At 42.0% G+C, this 19,487-nt stretch overlaps 1 protein-coding gene across 8 annotated transcripts in view; it reads right to left on the bottom strand.

Moving 5' to 3' along the window:
- The window catches only part of nin (ninein (GSK3B interacting protein)), a 77,146-nt gene that overhangs the window by 4,946 nt on the left and 52,713 nt on the right, over positions 1-19,487 (bottom strand). For all 8 annotated transcript variants that reach the window (XM_062041192.1, XM_062041190.1, XM_062041191.1 and 5 more), the window contains 5 exons: positions 16,636-16,767; positions 11,731-11,805; positions 8,552-8,683; positions 8,387-8,488; positions 7,524-7,616 (listed from right to left, as the gene is read on the bottom strand). In XM_062041192.1, the coding sequence (XP_061897176.1) occupies positions 7,524-7,616; positions 8,387-8,488; positions 8,552-8,683; positions 11,731-11,805; positions 16,636-16,767 (534 nt within the window). The remainder of the gene's footprint in view (positions 1-7,523; positions 7,617-8,386; positions 8,489-8,551; positions 8,684-11,730; positions 11,806-16,635; positions 16,768-19,487) is intronic.

Below are 19,487 nucleotides of genomic sequence, written 5' to 3'. Positions count from 1 at the left end.
AAATGGATTGATGGATGGGCGAAAAAAGATAGATTCACAAAAGGGTTGTTTCTTTCTGTTATTAATATTCTGGTTCCTACATTATATATCAATACAGTCTGCAAGGGATACAGTCCGTAAGCACACATGATTGTGCGTGCTGCTGGTCCACTAATAGTACTAACCTTTAACAGTTAATTTTACTAATTTTCATTCATTACTAGTTTCTATGTAACTGTTTTTATATTGTTGTACTTTCTTTTTTATTCAAGAAAATGTTTTTAATTTATTTATCTTATTTTACTAATTTTTAAAAAAAGTACCTTATCTTCACCATACCTGGTTGTCCAAATTAGGCATAATAATGTGTTAATTCCACGACTGTATATATCGGTTGATATCGGTATCGGTTGATATCGGTATCGGTAATTAAAGAGTTGGACAATATCGGAATATCGGATATCGGCAAAAAGCCATTATCGGACACCCCTAATAAAAATGTATATATACCATTTTTTTTTTTAAGTTGGGATTACCTGCGGGCCGGATTTTGGACGCTGGCGTGCCGTATCTGCCTAGGAGACCCAGTAACAAGCGGTAGAAAATGGATTGATGGATGGGTGAAAAGGAACAGATTAAAACAAATAATAAAAAAAAAAATATATATATATATATATTTATATATATATATATATATATTTTTTTTTTTACTTGGTATTACCCGCGGGCCGGATTTTGGATGCTGGCGTGCCTTATCTGCCTAGGAGACCTGCTAACAAGTGGTAGAGAATGGATTGTAGGATGGGCGAAAAAGGACAGATGAAAAAAAATTATAATCAAAAAATAAATTAATACAATTTTTATTTACTTTTTAGCCAGGACTACTCGCGGGCCGGATTTTGGACGCTGGCGTGCCGTATCTGCCTAGGAGACTCAGTAACAAGCGGTGGGAAATGGATTGATGGATGGGTGAAAAAGAGCAGATAACAAAAATAATAATAAAAAAATAAAAAAATAAAAATAATAATTTACTTTGTACTAGCCGTGGGCCGGATTTTGGACGCTGGCGGGCCGTATTTGGCCCGCGGACCGTAGTTTGGGGACCCCTGCTCTAAAGGCTTAGTGGCCACATGTGTGGACAGCACCTTTTTAGCTCTTATTTCCAAAATTGTGTACACTACTGAATTGGGGTCTTATGGCCACTTATGTGGACACTTATACTGCCAGCTGGTGGTGTCAGAAGAGTATAACACACCATGGAAATTGGGGGGAAAAAAGTGTAAAAATAAGAATTAGCATGTCACTAAACATGAAGTACACGTTTGTGTACTTATGGACTAAGTACATCATATCAAAAGATGATTCTTAGTTTTGGCCTATGAATATAAGATATCGGTCTGATATCAGCGAAAAAAAAGAAGAAAAAGCAAGCAGTGTTTCCCACACATTCATTTATTTGTGGCGGCCCGCCACGAAATAATTACGTCCAACATGAATAAAAATTTAAAAAAAATAAAAATAATTTTTTTATTTTTTTTTTGTCCTCTCCAGCTTCTCAGGCAAATCATATAGTTGATGTAGATGCCCATATAGGCTGTTCAGATTTACTTTACAAAAGAGAAATGTAGGATACTTCTCTTGTTGCCTTATTTGTATTTGACTTTATTAAATGTATTTATATTAGAAACACAACATGTGTATATAACAAAGGGTGCAAAGTCTGCAGGCAGTAGGAAACACATGGTTAAGTGTAGGGAGTAAAACTGATGGCAGTCTAAAGTTCAAGATTTTTGGAGCTCTTTGTTCAGTGGATCAGATGTTTGATGAAGCTCTGTGTCTATCTACCACCACTACTGTTTTCTGTTTATTTGTTACTGACTGTGGCAGGACACCTCTGCCTCTGTTTCACTTTATGTTGCTGGTAAATAATATGGTTGTAGTAGTAGGCTAAAGTTAAATTATTTAGTATGCACTAATTAAAGGGGCAGAGCTTTGAGACATTTTAGCTTTTATATTTTATATTTTTGTAAGAACCACAATTAATAAATATATTTCAGTGAATAACTTATTGTTCAAATCTGTATATAAATATGTACATAAAGTGTTGTCATTATATTGTAAAATGGATGGATGGACGTTTAAAACAAAACTGTTATTAATTAGTAAGTATACATTTTTTGAGCCTTTTTAGAGAAAATCAAATCATTGTAGTAAATTATGCAAATTACTCGATGTCACGGTGACCACGCCCATAGCCACGCCCCCACCGCCACAGGTATCTTGGCAGTTTATGGGAAACACTGAAAGTATCCAGTAAAAAAACGTGTCCGCATCCTTCAACTTACTGCGTCGTGAGCTCAACTTTGTGAATTGTTGTGACCACTAGGCGTCACCAAAAACATCAATCAGGGCCGTTGCTATAGTTATTATCAATTGTGCTGAAGTTGTACTTTTTCTGTCTGTGCAAAGCCAGTCGTTTCGTATCAGTGCTGTGTCCAGACCCGGCCTGCTGACTGCCAAGGGCGAACATCGAGTGCCGTGACGCAGACACAGCAGAGACAGGGCAATATCACGAGTGTCAGCACATTTGCATTTCATGAATAGTCATATATTGTGTCTAACTGGGGTTGCTGAAATTACCCCACCTCCTCCTCCTTCAGCAGCAGCTTCAGTGATGTAACCAGGGACCTCCCAAATAAATACTGGAGCACGTGGGCTGGACTTTAATTTAACCCTGTCTCTGCATGATTCCTTGCTTCTTGTCTGTTTAATAAATGTCATCAGTGTTTGAACCTGACAACCCCACTTCAACTTAAAGACAGCGTAAGTCTATTCCATACAGTTAATAATAAATAGGTTGTTTTTTTTATACCTATCACTGCTCTCGGACTCATTTCACTTGATTAAACCTTTTCTAACATTCCACACTACTAAATACATTTTAAAAAGTATGTATAATTTTAGCTGATATCGTATTGGTATTAACATTGGTATTGGTCACTACTCAAGGTTCCGATATCAGCATGGGAAGTGAAAACGTTTTTAAACTGAACAGAGAGATTGATTAGAGCATTTTACAACGTGGAACCCCGGAAAGAGCTACAAATCTTGACAAAGAAGACCGCATTACATCATCGCGCTGACAGTAGATCAAAGCGTATTTGTCTGATCTGGGAAGTTGCTATGATGTGCTGTGATGCATTATCCACTTTGTCACTTCAAATGTGTAACATTACAACACGTTGACACGACACAGAGCCACAAGATTGTTGTGATGTCATGAAAACGACATCATAATGATGACATGGAGTTATGATTACAGGATGTCTGGTCATGAAGATACGTGGGTATACAGTGGAACCTCCAACGCTGCATTCATTTTGAAGAGAAAAAGCTCTAAAACCAGCTGGGGCGTTTATTTTGCTAAAACGCTAAAAGGACGTAGCATTAATGGGTGACAACAACAAAAAAAGTGTCTGTTTTCTCAGTACCTGAATTATGATTCCCCTATCAAATGAATAAATGAATATTATTTAAAAAACAAAACACAAAAAAAACACTTACATTAGCCGCACCGTTTTATCAGCCGCAGGGTCCAAAGCGTAGGAAAAAGGTAGCGGCTTATCGTCCGGAATTTACGGTGTTCATGTTAAAGTTAAAGTAGAAATGATTGTCACACACACACTAGGTGTGGTGAAATTTGTCCTCTGCATTTGACCCATCCCCTTGTTCACCCCCTGGGAGGTGAGCTGAGCAGTGAGCAGCAGCGGTGGCCGCGCCCGGGAATCATTTTTGGTGATTTAACCCCCAATTCCAACCCTTGATGCTGAGTAATGGGAGGTAATGGGTCCCATTTTTATAGTCTTTGGTATGACTCGGCCGGGGTTTGAACTCACAACCTACCGATCTCAGGGCGGACACTCTAACCACTAGGCCACTGAGTAGATGGATTTTTATGAGGAACTCTGCTGGACTGTACGAACGTTTCGGTTGATGAACCATGTTCAGGAACCAAGTAACTCGAGGTTCTACTGTACAAATGTAACCGAGGGTGAGACGAAGGACTAAAAGAACCCAGATCAATCTCCAAACAGCTAAACAGACTCAATAACTCCACGGTGACGCCTTAGTGAATTTACTGAGGAATTTGGGGAAACTAGAACAATACAAAAAGAATGCCATTGTAAGTTAGTAATACTAACACAGACACCCGTAAATGTGTTAGCATTTTACCTAATGCTAACGACGCTAGCTTGATTACATTACGATAGCACGTAAAAAATACGCATGGAAGACATCACACATGGAACGGTTTAGTAAGCATGAATTGCTTTAGTTATATTGTAAAACTTACAAACATTGCTTGATAGTAGAATGAAGAATCCATATGAGTAGATACGCTATGGACGGCTGGAAGACATAACGGCACTTGTACATCCGGTTGAAAGCACTAAAAAGAAGGGCACTGCAGCACCTGCAGTGTGCGAACTTGTCCAAAAGACGGCGCTATAACACACTATTACTTTTTCAGTGTGCTTGTGTTTTTTTTAGAACTATTCGCATTATGGCCGTCACTGAAGAAAAACACTTAAACTAAACCATTTCCACTTACGTCAACTCTTTTTTTTTATTGTTGTTTTTATTCAGGGACACTTCTCTGTATGTTTGTGACTTTTATTTTTGTTGTTACTTTTTTTCCTTGTAGTCAGTTTGTGTGATTCTCTATCTGCTTGAGGTGAAGAGGAAGGCAGCACATTGCTACCCACTGGGACTGAAATGTAGGACGGGCGGTGGGAAAGGTGTTATTATTTTACTTATTTTTTGTAATTTTTCTGTATTTCTTTTTGGGGGAAAAAAAAAAAAAAAAGTGTCTGTTTTCTCAGTACCTGTATTATGATTTCCCTATCAAAGGAATAAATCAATATTATTTAAAAAAAAGAAACACTTAAATTACCATATTTTTCGGACTATAAGTCGCAGTTTTTTTCATAGTTTGGCCGGGGGTGCGACTTATACTCAGGAGCGACTTATATGTGAAATGATTAACACATTAGCGTAAAATATCAAATAATATTATTTAGCTCATTCACGTAAGAGACTAGACGTATAAGATTTCATGGGATTTAGCGATTAGGAGTGACAGATTGTTTGGTAAACGTATAGCATGTTCTATATGTTATAGTTATTTGAATGACTCTTACCATAATATGTTACGTTAACATACCAGGCACGTTCTCAGTTGGTTATTTATGCCTCATATAACGTACACTTATTCAGCCTGTTGTTCACTATTCTTTATTTATTAGGGCCCGCACGGCCCGTTGTCAAAGGAATCCCAAAGGGAGTCCTTTTGCAATGGGACGAAAAGGACCTATTGTTATTGTAAGGTTTATTATTATTATACCGGCCGCCAGCTGCAATTTGACCCACTTAACATGCTTCAAAACTCACCATATTTGACACACACATCAGGACCTGCGAAAATTGCCATCTAATAAAACAAACCCCAAAACTCAAAATTGCGCTCTGACGCCCCCTAGGAAAAAACACAAACAAACTGCCTGTAACTCCCACTAGGAAGGTCGTAGAGACATGAAACAAAAACCTCTATGTAGGTCTCACTTAGACCTACATTTCATAATGCGATATCCTCAGGCAAAAACCAACGGGAAGTTGGCAATTTCCCCTTCAAGACAACATTTTACTAAAAACACTAATTTTTGCCTCTTTGAGCTGTAATTTGACCCCCTTAAAATACTTCAAAACTCACCAAACTTTTCACACACATCAGGACTGGTGGAAATTGCGATCTAATAAAAAAAAACGAACCCCAAAACTCAAAATTGCGCTCTAGCGCAATTTTTGAATAAAACTGAGACAAAACTGCTCCTCAGAGGAAAACACAGACAAAACTGCTTGTAACTTCCGGTAGGAACGTCTTAGAGACATGAAACAAAAACTTCTATGTAGGTCTCACTTAGACCTACATTTCATAGATTGACATCCTTCAGCAAAAATCAACAGGAAGTTTGATATCCCCCCTTCAAAACAAAATTTTTGTAAAAAGCGGTCACCAAACATCAAACATTATCTCCTCTGAGCGCGTTTGTCGTTTCGGCTTCAAACTACTACAGGAGAGAGATTGAACCCTTCTGATTGACGGATACTCAAAGAGTTTTGATAAGTGCTACGGTTTTGATTTTACGAGCCTTCAAAGAAAAGAACCACTGTGCCGCAGCACCTAGGAAAAAAACACAGACACAACTTCTTCTAACTCCCAGTACGAATATCATAGAGACATGAAACAAAAACCTCTACGTAGGTCTGACTCAAAACTAGATTTCATACACTGACATCCTTCCACAAAAATCAACAGGAAGTTGGCAATCACCCCTTCAAAACAAAATTTTCATAAAAACACTCATTTTTGCCTCTTTGAGCTGTAATTTGACCCCCTTAAAATACTTAAAAACTCACCAAACTTTTTACACACATCAAGACTGGCGGAAATTGCGATCTAATAAAAAAACCGAACCCCAAAACTCAAAATTGCGCTCTAGCGCCCCCTAGGAATAAAACACAGACAAAACTGCTCCTCGGAGGAAAACACAGACAAAACTGCTTGTAACTTCCGGTAGGAACGTCTTAGAGACATGAAACAAAAACCTCTATGTAGGTGTCACTTAGACCTACATTTCATAGATTGACATCCTTCAGCAACTAGCACCTGCCAAATATGCGGGCCAGACCAACGCTGCTTGCAGCTTTAATTTTAAATTGCCTTTCAAATGTCTATTCTTGGTGGTGGGTTATATCAAATGAATTTCCCCCAAAAATGCGAATTATACTCCAGTGCGACTTATATACGTTTTTTTCCTTATTTATTATGCATTTTCGGCCGGTGCGACTTATACTCCGAAAAATACGGTAGCCGCACCGTTTTATCAGCCGCAGGGTCCAAAGCGTAGGAAAAAGGTAGTGGCTTATCGTCGGGGATTTATGGTGTTCATATTGTGGCTTGTGCAGCCCTTTGAGACACTTGTGATTTAGGGCTGTATAAATAAACGTTGATTGATTGATTGATGGATGTTGACATTGATTTTTATGAGGAACTTGATTGTACAAACGTTTTGGTTGATGAACCCTGTTCAAGAACCAAGTAACTCGAGGTTCCACTGTATATCCGTACAAATGTAACTGAAAGTGAGATGAAGGACCAAAAGAACCCAGATGAAACTCCAACAAGCAAAACAACACAAAGAGAATGAATGTAAAGATGGGCAAATGCAAGGCCATCTTTGTTATTATAGAATGACAGCAAGTTAAGATTGTTTCTTACTGTATTTGTTACAATGCTGATGAAAAATGGACACCCCCTGAGTACCTAAGTGACGGTAAGAAAGAGAGGAACCAAGCACCACAGAGCACACCGTCCCCCTCAGTGTGACGTCATGAGGGTGAAAGTGAGTGAACACCACTGCATGAATGACACAGACAAAAAGATGCAATGACGCCAACACTTCAAGAAGAATGGCCGATCTTACCTGCGCGTTGTCTGCGACGCCATCGACGTGGTGTCCCCTCGCCGTCCTGCGAGGCGACGCGGGCAGAAGTCCCACAAAATGAGTTCGGTATGACTAAGAGGACGACAAAACAAGAAGAATGAGAGGGGAGGAACGACTCCGTACGACTAGAAATGCAGTGTTTCCCACACATTCATTTATTTGTGGCGGCCCGCCACGAAAGAATTACGTCCGCCACAAATAAAAATAAAAATTAAAAAATGTTTTTTTGTCCTGTGCAGCTTCTCAAGCAAATCATATAGTTGATGTAGATGCCCATATAGGCTGTTCAGATTTACTTTACAAAAGAGAAGTGTAGGATACTTCTCTTGTTGCCTTATTTGTATTTGACCACTACTGTTTTCTGTGTATTTGTTACTGACTGTGGCAGGACACCTCTGCCTCTGTTTCACTTTATGTTGCTGGCAAATAATATGGTTGTAGTAGTAGGCTAAAGTTAAATTATTTAGTATGCACTAATTAAAGGGGCAGAGCTTTAAGAGACATTTTAGCTTTTATATTTTTATAAGATATATTTTTTGTAAGAACCACAATTAATAAATATATTTCAGTGAATAACTTATTGTTCAAATCTGTATATAAATATGTACATAAAGTGTTGTAATTATTTTGTAAAATGGATGGACGTTTAAAACAAAACTGTTATTATTAATTAGAAAGTATACATTTTTTGAGCCTTTTAGAGAAAATCATCATTGTAGTAAATTATGCAAATTACTCGATGATGTCATGGTGACCACGCTCATAGCCACGCCCCCACCGCCACAGGCATCTTGGCAGTTTATGGGAAACCCTGAAATGGATAAACTGTTGCCGGAACCAACCTCTAGCAGCTGAGAAGTAAGTCGCTCCACTTGGCCCTTGAGGGCCTCGTTTTCCTCCAGAAGTTTCTTCATCCCCGCAAGTCCTTCTCTCGCAGCCTGGCCCTGGCGGAAAGACACACGGGCCGATGAGAACACCAAACAATGACCACGATGAGAGTGCATTACCTTGATCACTAACTTCTGGCTGTCTACTTCCTGCTTCAAGGAGGCGTTCTCTTGCTCCAAAGCTTTGATCACAGAAGAAGGGCTCGCTCGGTGCTGCATGTGGGACAGGAAGCTGGTGGCGTCCGGCCGCAGCTGCACGCCAAGACAACAATATCAGTTTCAACACTGCAAAAACTGAAATCTAAGTAAGATGAAATATCTCAAATAAGGGTGATATTTGCTTATTTTCTGTCTGATAAGATAATTCTTCTCACTAAGCAGATTTTATGTTAGAGTCTTTTACTTGTTTTAAGGGTTTTGGTCCTAAATGATCTCAGTAAGATATTACAGCTTGTTGCTGAGATTTGATGACCTATATTGAGTAAAAGATTCAAGATTCAAGATGATTTATTGTCAATTCTTAAAGGCCTACTGAAATGAGATTTTCTTATTTAAACGGGGATAGCAGATCCATTCTTTGTGTCATACTTGATCATTTCGCGATATTGCCATATTTTTGCTGAAAGGATTTAGTAGAGAACATCGACGATAAAGTTCGCAACTTTTGGTCGCTGATAAAAAAGCCTTGCCTGTACCGGAAGTAGCGTGACGTCACAGGTTGTGGAGCTCCTCACATCTGCACATTGTTTACAATCATGGCCACAAGCAGCGAGAGCGATTCGGACCGAGAAAGCGACGATTTCCCCATTCATTTGAGCGAGGATGAAAGATTCGTGGATGAGGAAAGTGAGAGTGAAGGATTAGAGGGCAGTGGAAGCGATTCAGATAGGGAAGATGCTGTGAGAGGCAGGTGGGACCTGATATTCAGCTGGGAATGACTAAAACCGTAAATAAACACAAGACATATATATACTCTATTAGCCAAAACACAACCAGGCTTATATTTAATATGCCACAAATTAATCCCGCATAACAAACACCTCCCCCCTCCCGTCCATATAACCCGCCAATACAAATCAAACACCCGCACAACACACTCAATCCCACAGCCCAAAGTACCGTTCACCTCCGCAAAGTTCATACAGCACATATATTTCCCCAAAGTTACGTACGTGACATGCACATAGCGCCACGCACGTACGGGCAAGCGATCAAATGTTTGGAAGCCGCAGCTGCGTACTCATGTTAGCGCGTATCCAACTCAAAGTCCTCCTGGTAAGAGTATATGTTGTCCAAGTTCTCCACAGGCCAATAGTAAAGCTTGACTGTCATCGTTCGGGAATGTAAACAATGAAACACCGGTTACGACGTAGCCGCTACGTGTTTGTGTTGCTGCAGCCGGCCGCTAATACACCGCTTCCCACCTACAGCTTTCTTCTTTGCTGTCTCCATTGTTCATTAAACAAATTGCAAAAGATTCACTAACACACATGTCCAGAATACTGTGGAATTTTGCGATGAAAACAGACGACTTAATAGCTGGCCACAATGCTGTCCCAAAATGTCCGCTACAATCCGTGACGTCACGCGCAAACGTCATCATACCGAGACGTTTTCAGCAGGATATTTCGCGGGAAATTTAAAATTGCACTTTACTAATCTAACCCGGCCGTATTGGCATGAGTTGCAATGTTAATATTTCATCATTGATATATAAACCATCAGACTGCATGGTCGGTAGTAGTGGCTTTCAGTAGGCCTTTAACATTAACAAAAGACACATAAGAACTGAAAAGTATATTTTCGGCACAGTCCCACTAAGAGCAGATATACGTTACAGGGAGACAAGACGAGACCATTTTTACGGCGCTCCTTAAAAAAGGTGAGAAAAAGGTGATATTGGGAAAGGGGGGAAGAGTAAAAAAATATCAGTCAAAGGCTGGATCCACAAGAGGGGGTCCAGACTGAGTTCAAGGGAAAAAAATCCCTCATTTGCAATGCAAACATAAACACGTTACATTTAGTCACAACAAACTCGCAACAGAGGGAGAGGGAGTTGGAGCAAACAAGCGGTGGTGAAGGCGTTGGTTGGGGAAGGGGCGGGTGCGTGCATGTATGCCCAATCAACTTGGGTGTGATGTTGAAATGTTTTTTGTGCACTGGGGCCGATCTCAAAGTTCGACACCAGGTTTTTGTTGAGGCGTCGAGAGTCCAGCTGAATCATATCCATGTTTGATGTTTAGATTTGAGGACAGCGCAAAGAAAGAGGCTTCAAAAAAAGTTCAGACAAGACAAAACGAAGAGCAAGCAGGGAAGGAGGGAGCGGAGAAAAATGCGAGCGCCCTCACCAAGAGGCAAGACAGAAAAAAATGAGACTTTTTTTTCCATGCTTGAAACTAGAATATCAACTGTTGCAAAGCTGTGTCATCAACACTCACAAGTATAAAACTACTTTTTTTTAAAGTAATAATTTCTTATTTCAAGCATGAAAAAAAAAAAATCATGACTTTGACACAATTGTGTCTCATAATTAAAACGGATCACAGCCAAACGGACTTTGCTGTTTTATTTTCAATGAAACAATAGAAAATGCGTACTCGTATAGTAGTACAGTTGGCACAGGACAGTAAACTGACAGTTAATATTTAAACATTTAACATGTGACATTCCTAACAATTTTGAACAAAAATAGTCCATGCACATTCAGATAAATTCTTCAAAATTACAATAAAAAAAAATTTGGCCGGGGTTCCGGGCTGTATATGTGTGCACTAATTGACTGAAAGAGCACGCACTTGGCGCGATGATGTCATGTTGTTGATGGAAAAATGCATTATTAGACCATATGATCTGCCTGAGCGGCTGGGAGACCCCGAGGGTAACAAGCGGTTGCCTTGTTGAATTTCCATTAAGAGCAATAAACTAGTTTTTAGTATAAGTAAATGTAATGCCCAGCGCATATCATTATGTCAAGATAATGGCACTAGCATTTACTTAATTTAAGAATATTTTTCAACATATTGAGCAAAAAGTTATCTTTTTTTTTTCTTCTACCAAGAAAAGTGCAGTTGTTATTAGTGAGAATATACTTATTTTAAGGTATTTTGGGGTTCTTTGAGGTTAGCTAATTTGACTTGTTTTGGAAAGTCTTGACCAGCCACATTTTATTGTTCTATTGGCAGATCATTTTGCTTAGTTCAAATAGAATACCCCTCATTTTTGTATTTTTTTTTCTTGTTTTTGAACACTGACTTTTTGCAGTCGACTCAGTGTTGTTACATCAGGAAGTGGGTAGTTACCTGATCGTCTTCTTCCTCCCTGTGGAGCTTCTTGTTGGGAGTCCGGGAGTGCAAGGCCATCTCCAAAACATGGTTCTGTTTGAAGACATGCTCGACTGTGAGGCCAGTAGAAAAACATCCGTCTACAGCAGGGGGGTCCAAACATTTTCCAGCGAGGACCATACACAGAAACATTTAAGGATGCGGGGGCCATTTTGATACATGTTAAAACAATACAATGTAGGTCAATTGATGTGTGATAAAACATCTGGACAAAACAAATCCAAGCTTTGTGGTATACTTTCAATCACTGGTGTCGAAGTCTAGGCCCAGGTGCCACATCTGGCCCGCCACATCATTTTGTGTGGCCTGAATCAGCCACACCTGACTCGCCACGTCACTTTATGTGGCCTCAAAAGCCACATCTGGCCCGTCATATAACTTTGTGGCCCACATAAGCCACATCTAGCCCATCACCTCATTCTAGGTGGTCAGTGAAAGCCACATCTGGCCCACCACATAATTTCAAGTGGCCCGCCATATTATTTCATGTGGGCCGTGAAAGCCACATTTGGCCTGCCACATCATGTTATGTGGACTGCGAGGGCCACATCTGGCCCGCCACATTTGATATGGACTGCGAAAGCCACATCTGGCCCCCCACGTCATTTTATCTGGCCCGCCACATCATTTTGTCTGGCCCGCCACACCATTTTATATGGCCCGCGAAAGCCTCATCTGGCCCGCCATGTAGCTTTATGTGGCCCACAAAATCCACATCTGGCCCGTCACCTCATTTTAGGTGGTCAGTGAAAGCCAGATCTGGCCCACCACGTCATTTCAAGTGGCCCACCACGTCATTTCAAGTGGCCCGCCATGTAATTTCATGTGGCCCGTGAAAGCGACATCTGGCCCGCCACAAAATTTTCTGTGGCCCGCGAGAGCCTCATCTGGTCCACCACTTCATTTTAAGTGACCTGCGAGAGCAGCATCATTTTGTGTGGCCCAAAAAAGCCACACCTGGCCTGCCACATCATTTTACGTGTCCTGCGAAAGCCACATCTGGCCCGCCATGTAACTTTATGTGGCCCACAAAAGCCACATCTGGCCCTTCACCTCATTTTATGTGTCCTGCGAAAGCCACATCTGGCCCGCTATGAAACTTTATGTGGCCCACAAAAGGCACATCTGGCCCGTCACCTCATTTTAGGTGGTCGGTGAAAGCCACATCTGGCCCACCACGTCATTTCATGTGGCCCGTCACCAAATTTCAAGTGGCCCGCCATTTAATTTCACGTGGCCCGCGAAAGCCACATCTGGCCCAGCACATCATTTTGTATGGACCGCTTAAGCCACATCTGGCCCGCCATATCATTAAAGTGCCCCGTATAAGCCACATCTGGCCTGTCACCTCATTTTAGGTGGTCGGTGAATGCCACATCTGGCCCACCACATCATTTAAGTGGCCCGAGAAAGCCATATCTGGTCAACCACTTAATTTTAAGTGACCTGCGAGAGCCACATCTGGCCCGCCACATCATTTTAAGTGACCTGCGAGAGCCTCATCTGGCCCGCCGCATCCTTTTATGTGATCCGCGGGAGCCACATCTCGCCCGCCACATCATTTAAGTGGCCCGTGAAAGCCACATCTGGCCCACCACATCATTTTGTATGGACCGCGTAAGCCACATCTGGCCCGCCACATAATTTTAAGTTGCCCGCGTAAGCCACATCTGGCACGCCACATCATTTAAGTGGCCAGTGGAAGCCACATCTGGCCCGCCACATCATTTAAGTGGCCCGAGAAAGCCATATCTGGTCAACCACTTAATTCTAAGTGACCTGAGAGAGCCACATCTGGCCCGCCACATCATTTTAAGTGACCTGCGAGAGCCACATCTGGCCCGCCACATCCTTTTATGTGATCCGCGGGAGCCACATCTGGCCCGCCACATCATTTAAGTGGCCCGTGAAAGCCACATCTGGCCCACCACATCATTTTGTATGGACCGCGTAAGCCACATCTGGCCCGCCACATAATTTTAAGTTGCCCGCGTAAGCCACATCTGGCACGCCACATCATTTAAGTGGCCAGTGGAAGCCACATCTGGCCCGCCACATCATTTTAAGTTGCCCGCGTAAGCCACATCTGGCCCGCCACATCATTTAAGTGGCCCGAGAAAGCCATATCTGGTCAACCACTTAATTTTAAGTGACCTGCGAGAGCCACATCTGGCCCGCCACATCATTTTAAGTGACCTGCGAGAGCCACATCTCGCCCGCCACATCATTTAAGTGGCCCGTGAAAGCCACATCTGGCCCGCCACATAATTTTAAATTGCCCGCGTAAGCCACATCTGGCACGCCACATCATTTAAGTGGCCAGTGGAAGCCACATCTGGCCCGCCACATCATTTAAGTGGCCCGAGAAAGCCATATCTGGTCAACCACTTAATTTTAAGTGACCTGCGAGAGCCACATCTGGCCCGCCACATCATTTTCTGTGGCCCGCGAGAGCCTCATCTGGCCCGCCACATCCTTTTATGTGATCTGCGGGAGCCACATCTCGCCCGCCACATCATTTAAGTGGCCCGTGAAAGCCACATCTGGCCCACCACATCATTTTGTATGGACCGCGTAAGCCACATCTGGCCCGCCACATAATTTTAAGTTGCCCGCGTAAGCCACATCTGGCACGCCACATCATTTAAGTGGCCAGTGGAAGCCACATCTGGCCCGCCACATCATTTAAGTGGCCCGAGAAAGCCATATCTGGTCAACCACTTAATTTTAAGTGACCTGCGAGAGCCACATCTGGCCCGCCACATCATTTTAAGTGACCTGCGAGAGCCACATCTGGCCCGCCACATCATTTTCCGTGGCCCGCGAGAGCCTCATCTGGCCCGCCACATCATTTTCTGTGGCCCGCGAGAGCCTCATCTGGCCCGCCACATCCTTTTATGTGATCTGCGGGAGCCACATCTCGCCCGCCACATCATTTAAGTGGCCCGTGAAAGCCACATCTGGCCCACCACATCATTTAAGTGGCCCGAGAAAGCCATATCTGGTCAACCACTTAATTTTAAGTGACCTGCGAGAGCCACATCTGGCCCGCCACATCATTTTCTGTGGCCCGCGAGAGCCTCATCTGGCCCGCCACATCCTTTTATGTGATCTGCGGGAGCCACATCTCGCCCGCCACATCATTTAAGTGGCCCGTGAAAGCCACATCTGGCCCACCACATCATTTTGTATGGACCGCGTAAGCCACATCTGGCCCGCCACATAATTTTAAGTTGCCCGCGTAAGCCACATCTGGCACGCCACATCATTTAAGTGGCCAGTGGAAGCCACATCTGGCCCGCCACATCATTTAAGTGGCCCGAGAAAGCCATATCTGGTCAACCACTTAATTTTAAGTGACCTGCGAGAGCCACATCTGGCCCGCCACATCATTTTAAGTGACCTGCGAGAGCCACATCTGGCCCGCCACATCATTTTCTGTGGCCCGCGAGAGCCTCATCTGGCCCGCCACATCATTTTCTGTGGGCCGCGAGAGCCTCATCTGGCCCGCCACATCATTTAAGTGGCCCGTGAAAGCCACATCTGGCCCGCCACATCATTTTAAGTGACCTGCGAGAGCCACATCTGGCCCGCCACATCATTTAAGTGGCCCGTGAAAGCCACATCTGGCCCGCCACATCATTTTCTGTGGGCCGCGAGAGCCTCATCTGGCCCGCCACATCCTTTTATGTGATCCGCGGGAGCCACATCTGGCCCGCCACATCATTTAAGTGGCCCGTGAAAGCCACATCTGGCCCACCACACCATTTTGTATGGACCGCGTAAGCCACATCTGGCCCGCCACATAATTTTAAGTTGCCCGCGTAAGCCACATCTGGCGCGCCACATCATTTAAGTGGCCAGTGGAAGCCACATCTGGCCCGCCACATCATTTAAGTGGACCGCGAAAGCCACATCTGGCCCGCCACATCATTTAAGTGGACCGCGAAAGCCACATCTGGTTTGCCACTTCATTTTATGTGAACCACGAGAGCCACATCTGGCCCGCCACATCATTTAAGTGGACCGCGAAAGCCACATCTGGCCCGCCACATCATTTAAGTGGACCGCGAAAGCCACATCTGGTTTGCCACTTCATTTTATGTGAACCACGAGAGCCACATCTGGCCCGCCACATCATTTTATATGGCCCGCGAAAGCCCCATCTGGCCCGCCACCTCATTATGTAGTTCTCGAAAGCCTGGAAATAATGTACCTCAATAAAGCAACTTCATCTTTCCAACTACATGTATTTCTTACTTCAATGTTGAGAAAAAAAATACAATATGCAATTCCATGCTCTTGAAAAACTGCCATTTTGAACATTTTATAGAACACTTAAAAAAAAAAAAAGATATTGAATACGTATTTATCGCTAAATATATTGATATCGTTTTATCCTAGTACACATATTCATGACAAAACACACGGAAATCATCAACAACCACACACAGTAAGACAAGGGAGTCGGCCATTATAGACATAATATAATATATCTGTATATAAATTATTCTGTACACATATTATGTATATATTCGTATATATGTTAGATTTTTTTTATAGCTTTTTTAGTCTATTTATACCTGCATTGTCCTTTCCATCCTTACACTTTCCATCATTGTAACAGAGCTACTGTGTTGGAACAATTTCCCTTGTGGATCATTAAAGTTTGTCTAAGTCTAATTATGTTTGTCAGGTACCATTTTGGGGAAATTTGAGCCGGATCAATCTTTTTTTTTTTTTTTTTTGGTGTAATATTCTAATTCAGGACATGTTTATTTTGTCTGTAGAATCTGTCGTAGGCCAACTAAAAACAAGTACTTTGGACCTCGCTGGTCTACAGAGTGGCCAAACATGTTTTACCTTGTCATTGGCATTCTGCAGCTGCCTCTGCAGCACCGCAACTTCCTGGAGGAAGGAGTCCCGGTCCTGCTGCATGAGCCGGAGGTCCGACTTTAGGCAAACTCTTTTGTGGCTCTCATCCATGGTCTTCACCTGGAGAGGAAAACAAGTAGATCTCCTACATAAACTTACTTCCTCATGGACACAAGCCCGCCCGGTGTACACTTTATGTCAAAGCAGGCTTCGCTACAAGCCTTGAAAATGCAGCACAGCGCTTTGCCAACTTTCCGCCAGAACTGGAAGTTTGATTTTGTCAGAAAATAAGCAAATATAGCATTATGTTGCTGTTAAAATGTGAGTGTAATGTTAGCACTTGACGTCTTTTTAAGACGTTCTTGTCGAGAGATGGCACCGAAAAGGAAATCATATACTGCAGATTACAAGCTGGACGTAGTGAAATATGCAGCAGAAAACGGCAAGAGGAAGCGGCGCATACCTTTGGAGTTGGCAGAGTTGTTTAGAAGCGACACCGAGGAACAAGATTTCATGGGATTTAGCGATTAGGAGTGACAGATTGTTTGGTAAACGTATAGCATGTTCTATATGTTATAGTTATTTGAATGACTCTTACCATAATATGTCACGTTAACATACCAGGCACGTTCTCAGTTGGTTATTTATGCCTCATATAACGTACACTTATTCAGCCTGTTGTTCACTATTCTTTATTGATTTTAAATTGCCTTTCAAATGTCTATTCTTGGTGTTGGATTTTATCAAATAAATTTCCCCAAAAAATGCGACTTATACTCGAGGTAATTTCGACTTTTCCTTCTTTATTATGCATTTTCGGCCAGTGCGACTTATACTCCGAAAAATACGGTGCATGGAATTTTTATTGCTGCTTTTATTTATTTTTTAGATGCCTTTTACTCAATATGGACAAGCACAGTTTTAATATAATGTGATAATGCCTTCTATACTGTATTCTTTGTTTTATGCACTGTATGTCTACTTGGACGTTGGAGTCTTGCAATAAAGCTTGATTGATTTTCGGCAGTTATTTAAGAGTCATTTCTCTTACAGTATATTTGGTTAGTACTAAGGATGTCCGATAATATCGGACTGCCGATATTATGGGACGATAAATGCTTTAAAATGTAATATCGGAAATTATCTGTATCGATTTAAAAATTATCGGTATCGGTTTCAAAAAGTAACATTTATGACTTTTTAAAACGCCGCTGTGTACACGGACGTAGGGAGAAGTACAGAGCGCCAATAAACCTTAAAAGGCACTGCCTTTGCATGCCGGCCCAGTCACATAATATCTACGGCTTTCCACACACACTAGTGAATGCCATGCATACTTGGTCAACAGCCATACAGGTCACACTGAGGGTGACCGTATAAACAACTTTAACACTGTTACAAATATGCGCCACACTGTGAACCCACACCAAACAAGAATGACAAACACATTTCGGGAGAACATCCGCACCGTAACACAACATAAACACAACAGAACAAATACCCAGAAGCCCTTGCAGCACTAACTCTTCCGGGACGCTACAATATACACCCCCCCGCTACCCCCAAACCTCAACCCCGCCCCCCCAACCTCCTCATGCTCTCTCAGGGAGAGCATGTCCCAAATTCCAAGCTGCTGTTTTGAGGCATGTTAAAAAAAATTATGCACTTTATGACTTCAATAATAAATATGGCAGTGCCATGTTGGCATTTTTTTCCATAACTTGATTGATTTATTTTGGAAAACCTTGTTACATTGTTTAATGCAGGGGTCGGCAACCCGCGGCTCTAGAGCCGCATGCGGCTCTTTAGCGCCGCCCTTGTGGCTCTGTGAAGCTTTTTCAAAAATGTATGAAAAAATGGAAAAAGATGAGGGGGAAAAAATATATTTTTTGTTTTAATATGGTTTCTGTAGGAGGACAAACATGACACAAACCTCCCTAATTGTTATAAATCACACTGTTTATATTAAACATGCTTCACTGATTCGAGTATTTGGCGAGCGCCGTTTTGTCCTACTAATTTTGGCGGTCCTTGAACTCACCGTACAGTTTGTTTACATGTATAACTTTCTCCGACTTTCTGGGACGTGTTTTATGCCACTTCTTTTTCTGTCTCATTTTGTCCACCACACTTTTAACCTTGTGCATGAGTGCACAAAGGTGAGTTTTGTTGATGTTATTGACTTGTGTGGAGTGCTAATCAGACATATTTGGTCACTGCATGACTGCGAGCTAATCGATGCTAACATGCTATTTAGGCTAGCGATGTGTACATATTGCATCATTATGCCTCATTTGTAGGTTTTTTTTTAGGTCATTTAGTTTCCTTTAAGTCCTCTTAATCAAATGTATATCTCATGATACATGTAATATGGCTTTTAATTTTTTGCGGCTCCGGACAGATTTGTTTTTGTATTTTTGGTCCAATATGGCTCTTTCAACATTTTGGGTTGCCGACCCCTGGTTTAATGCATCCAGCGGGGCAACACAACAAAATTAGGCATAATAATGTGTTAATTCCACGACTGTATACATCGGTATCGGTTGATATCGGTAATTAAGAGTTGGACAATATCGGAATATCGGATATTGGCAAAAAAGCCATTATCGGACATCTCTAGTTAGTACTTATTGTTCTAATCAGCCTGACCAAAGCCTAAGGTTTATGTGTTAAATAAGCATATTTGTGATTAATACATGCTTTCATATTATTTGACAAGGTTGTAAGATGTAAGTAGGTTAGATAATTTTTGAATATTATTAAAATCAAGAGTAAGATTACTAATCCAATGAGGTTCATTAGGACCAATTTTAGGACCACTGGGCTGACCACTTCGGGTC

Source organism: Entelurus aequoreus, linkage group LG03 (genome assembly GCF_033978785.1).
Source record: "Entelurus aequoreus isolate RoL-2023_Sb linkage group LG03, RoL_Eaeq_v1.1, whole genome shotgun sequence".
Taxonomy (NCBI): domain Eukaryota; kingdom Metazoa; phylum Chordata; class Actinopteri; order Syngnathiformes; family Syngnathidae; genus Entelurus; species Entelurus aequoreus.
The sequence above is the reverse complement of the archived record's forward strand: the minus strand, read 5'-3'. Positions and strand labels throughout refer to the sequence as shown.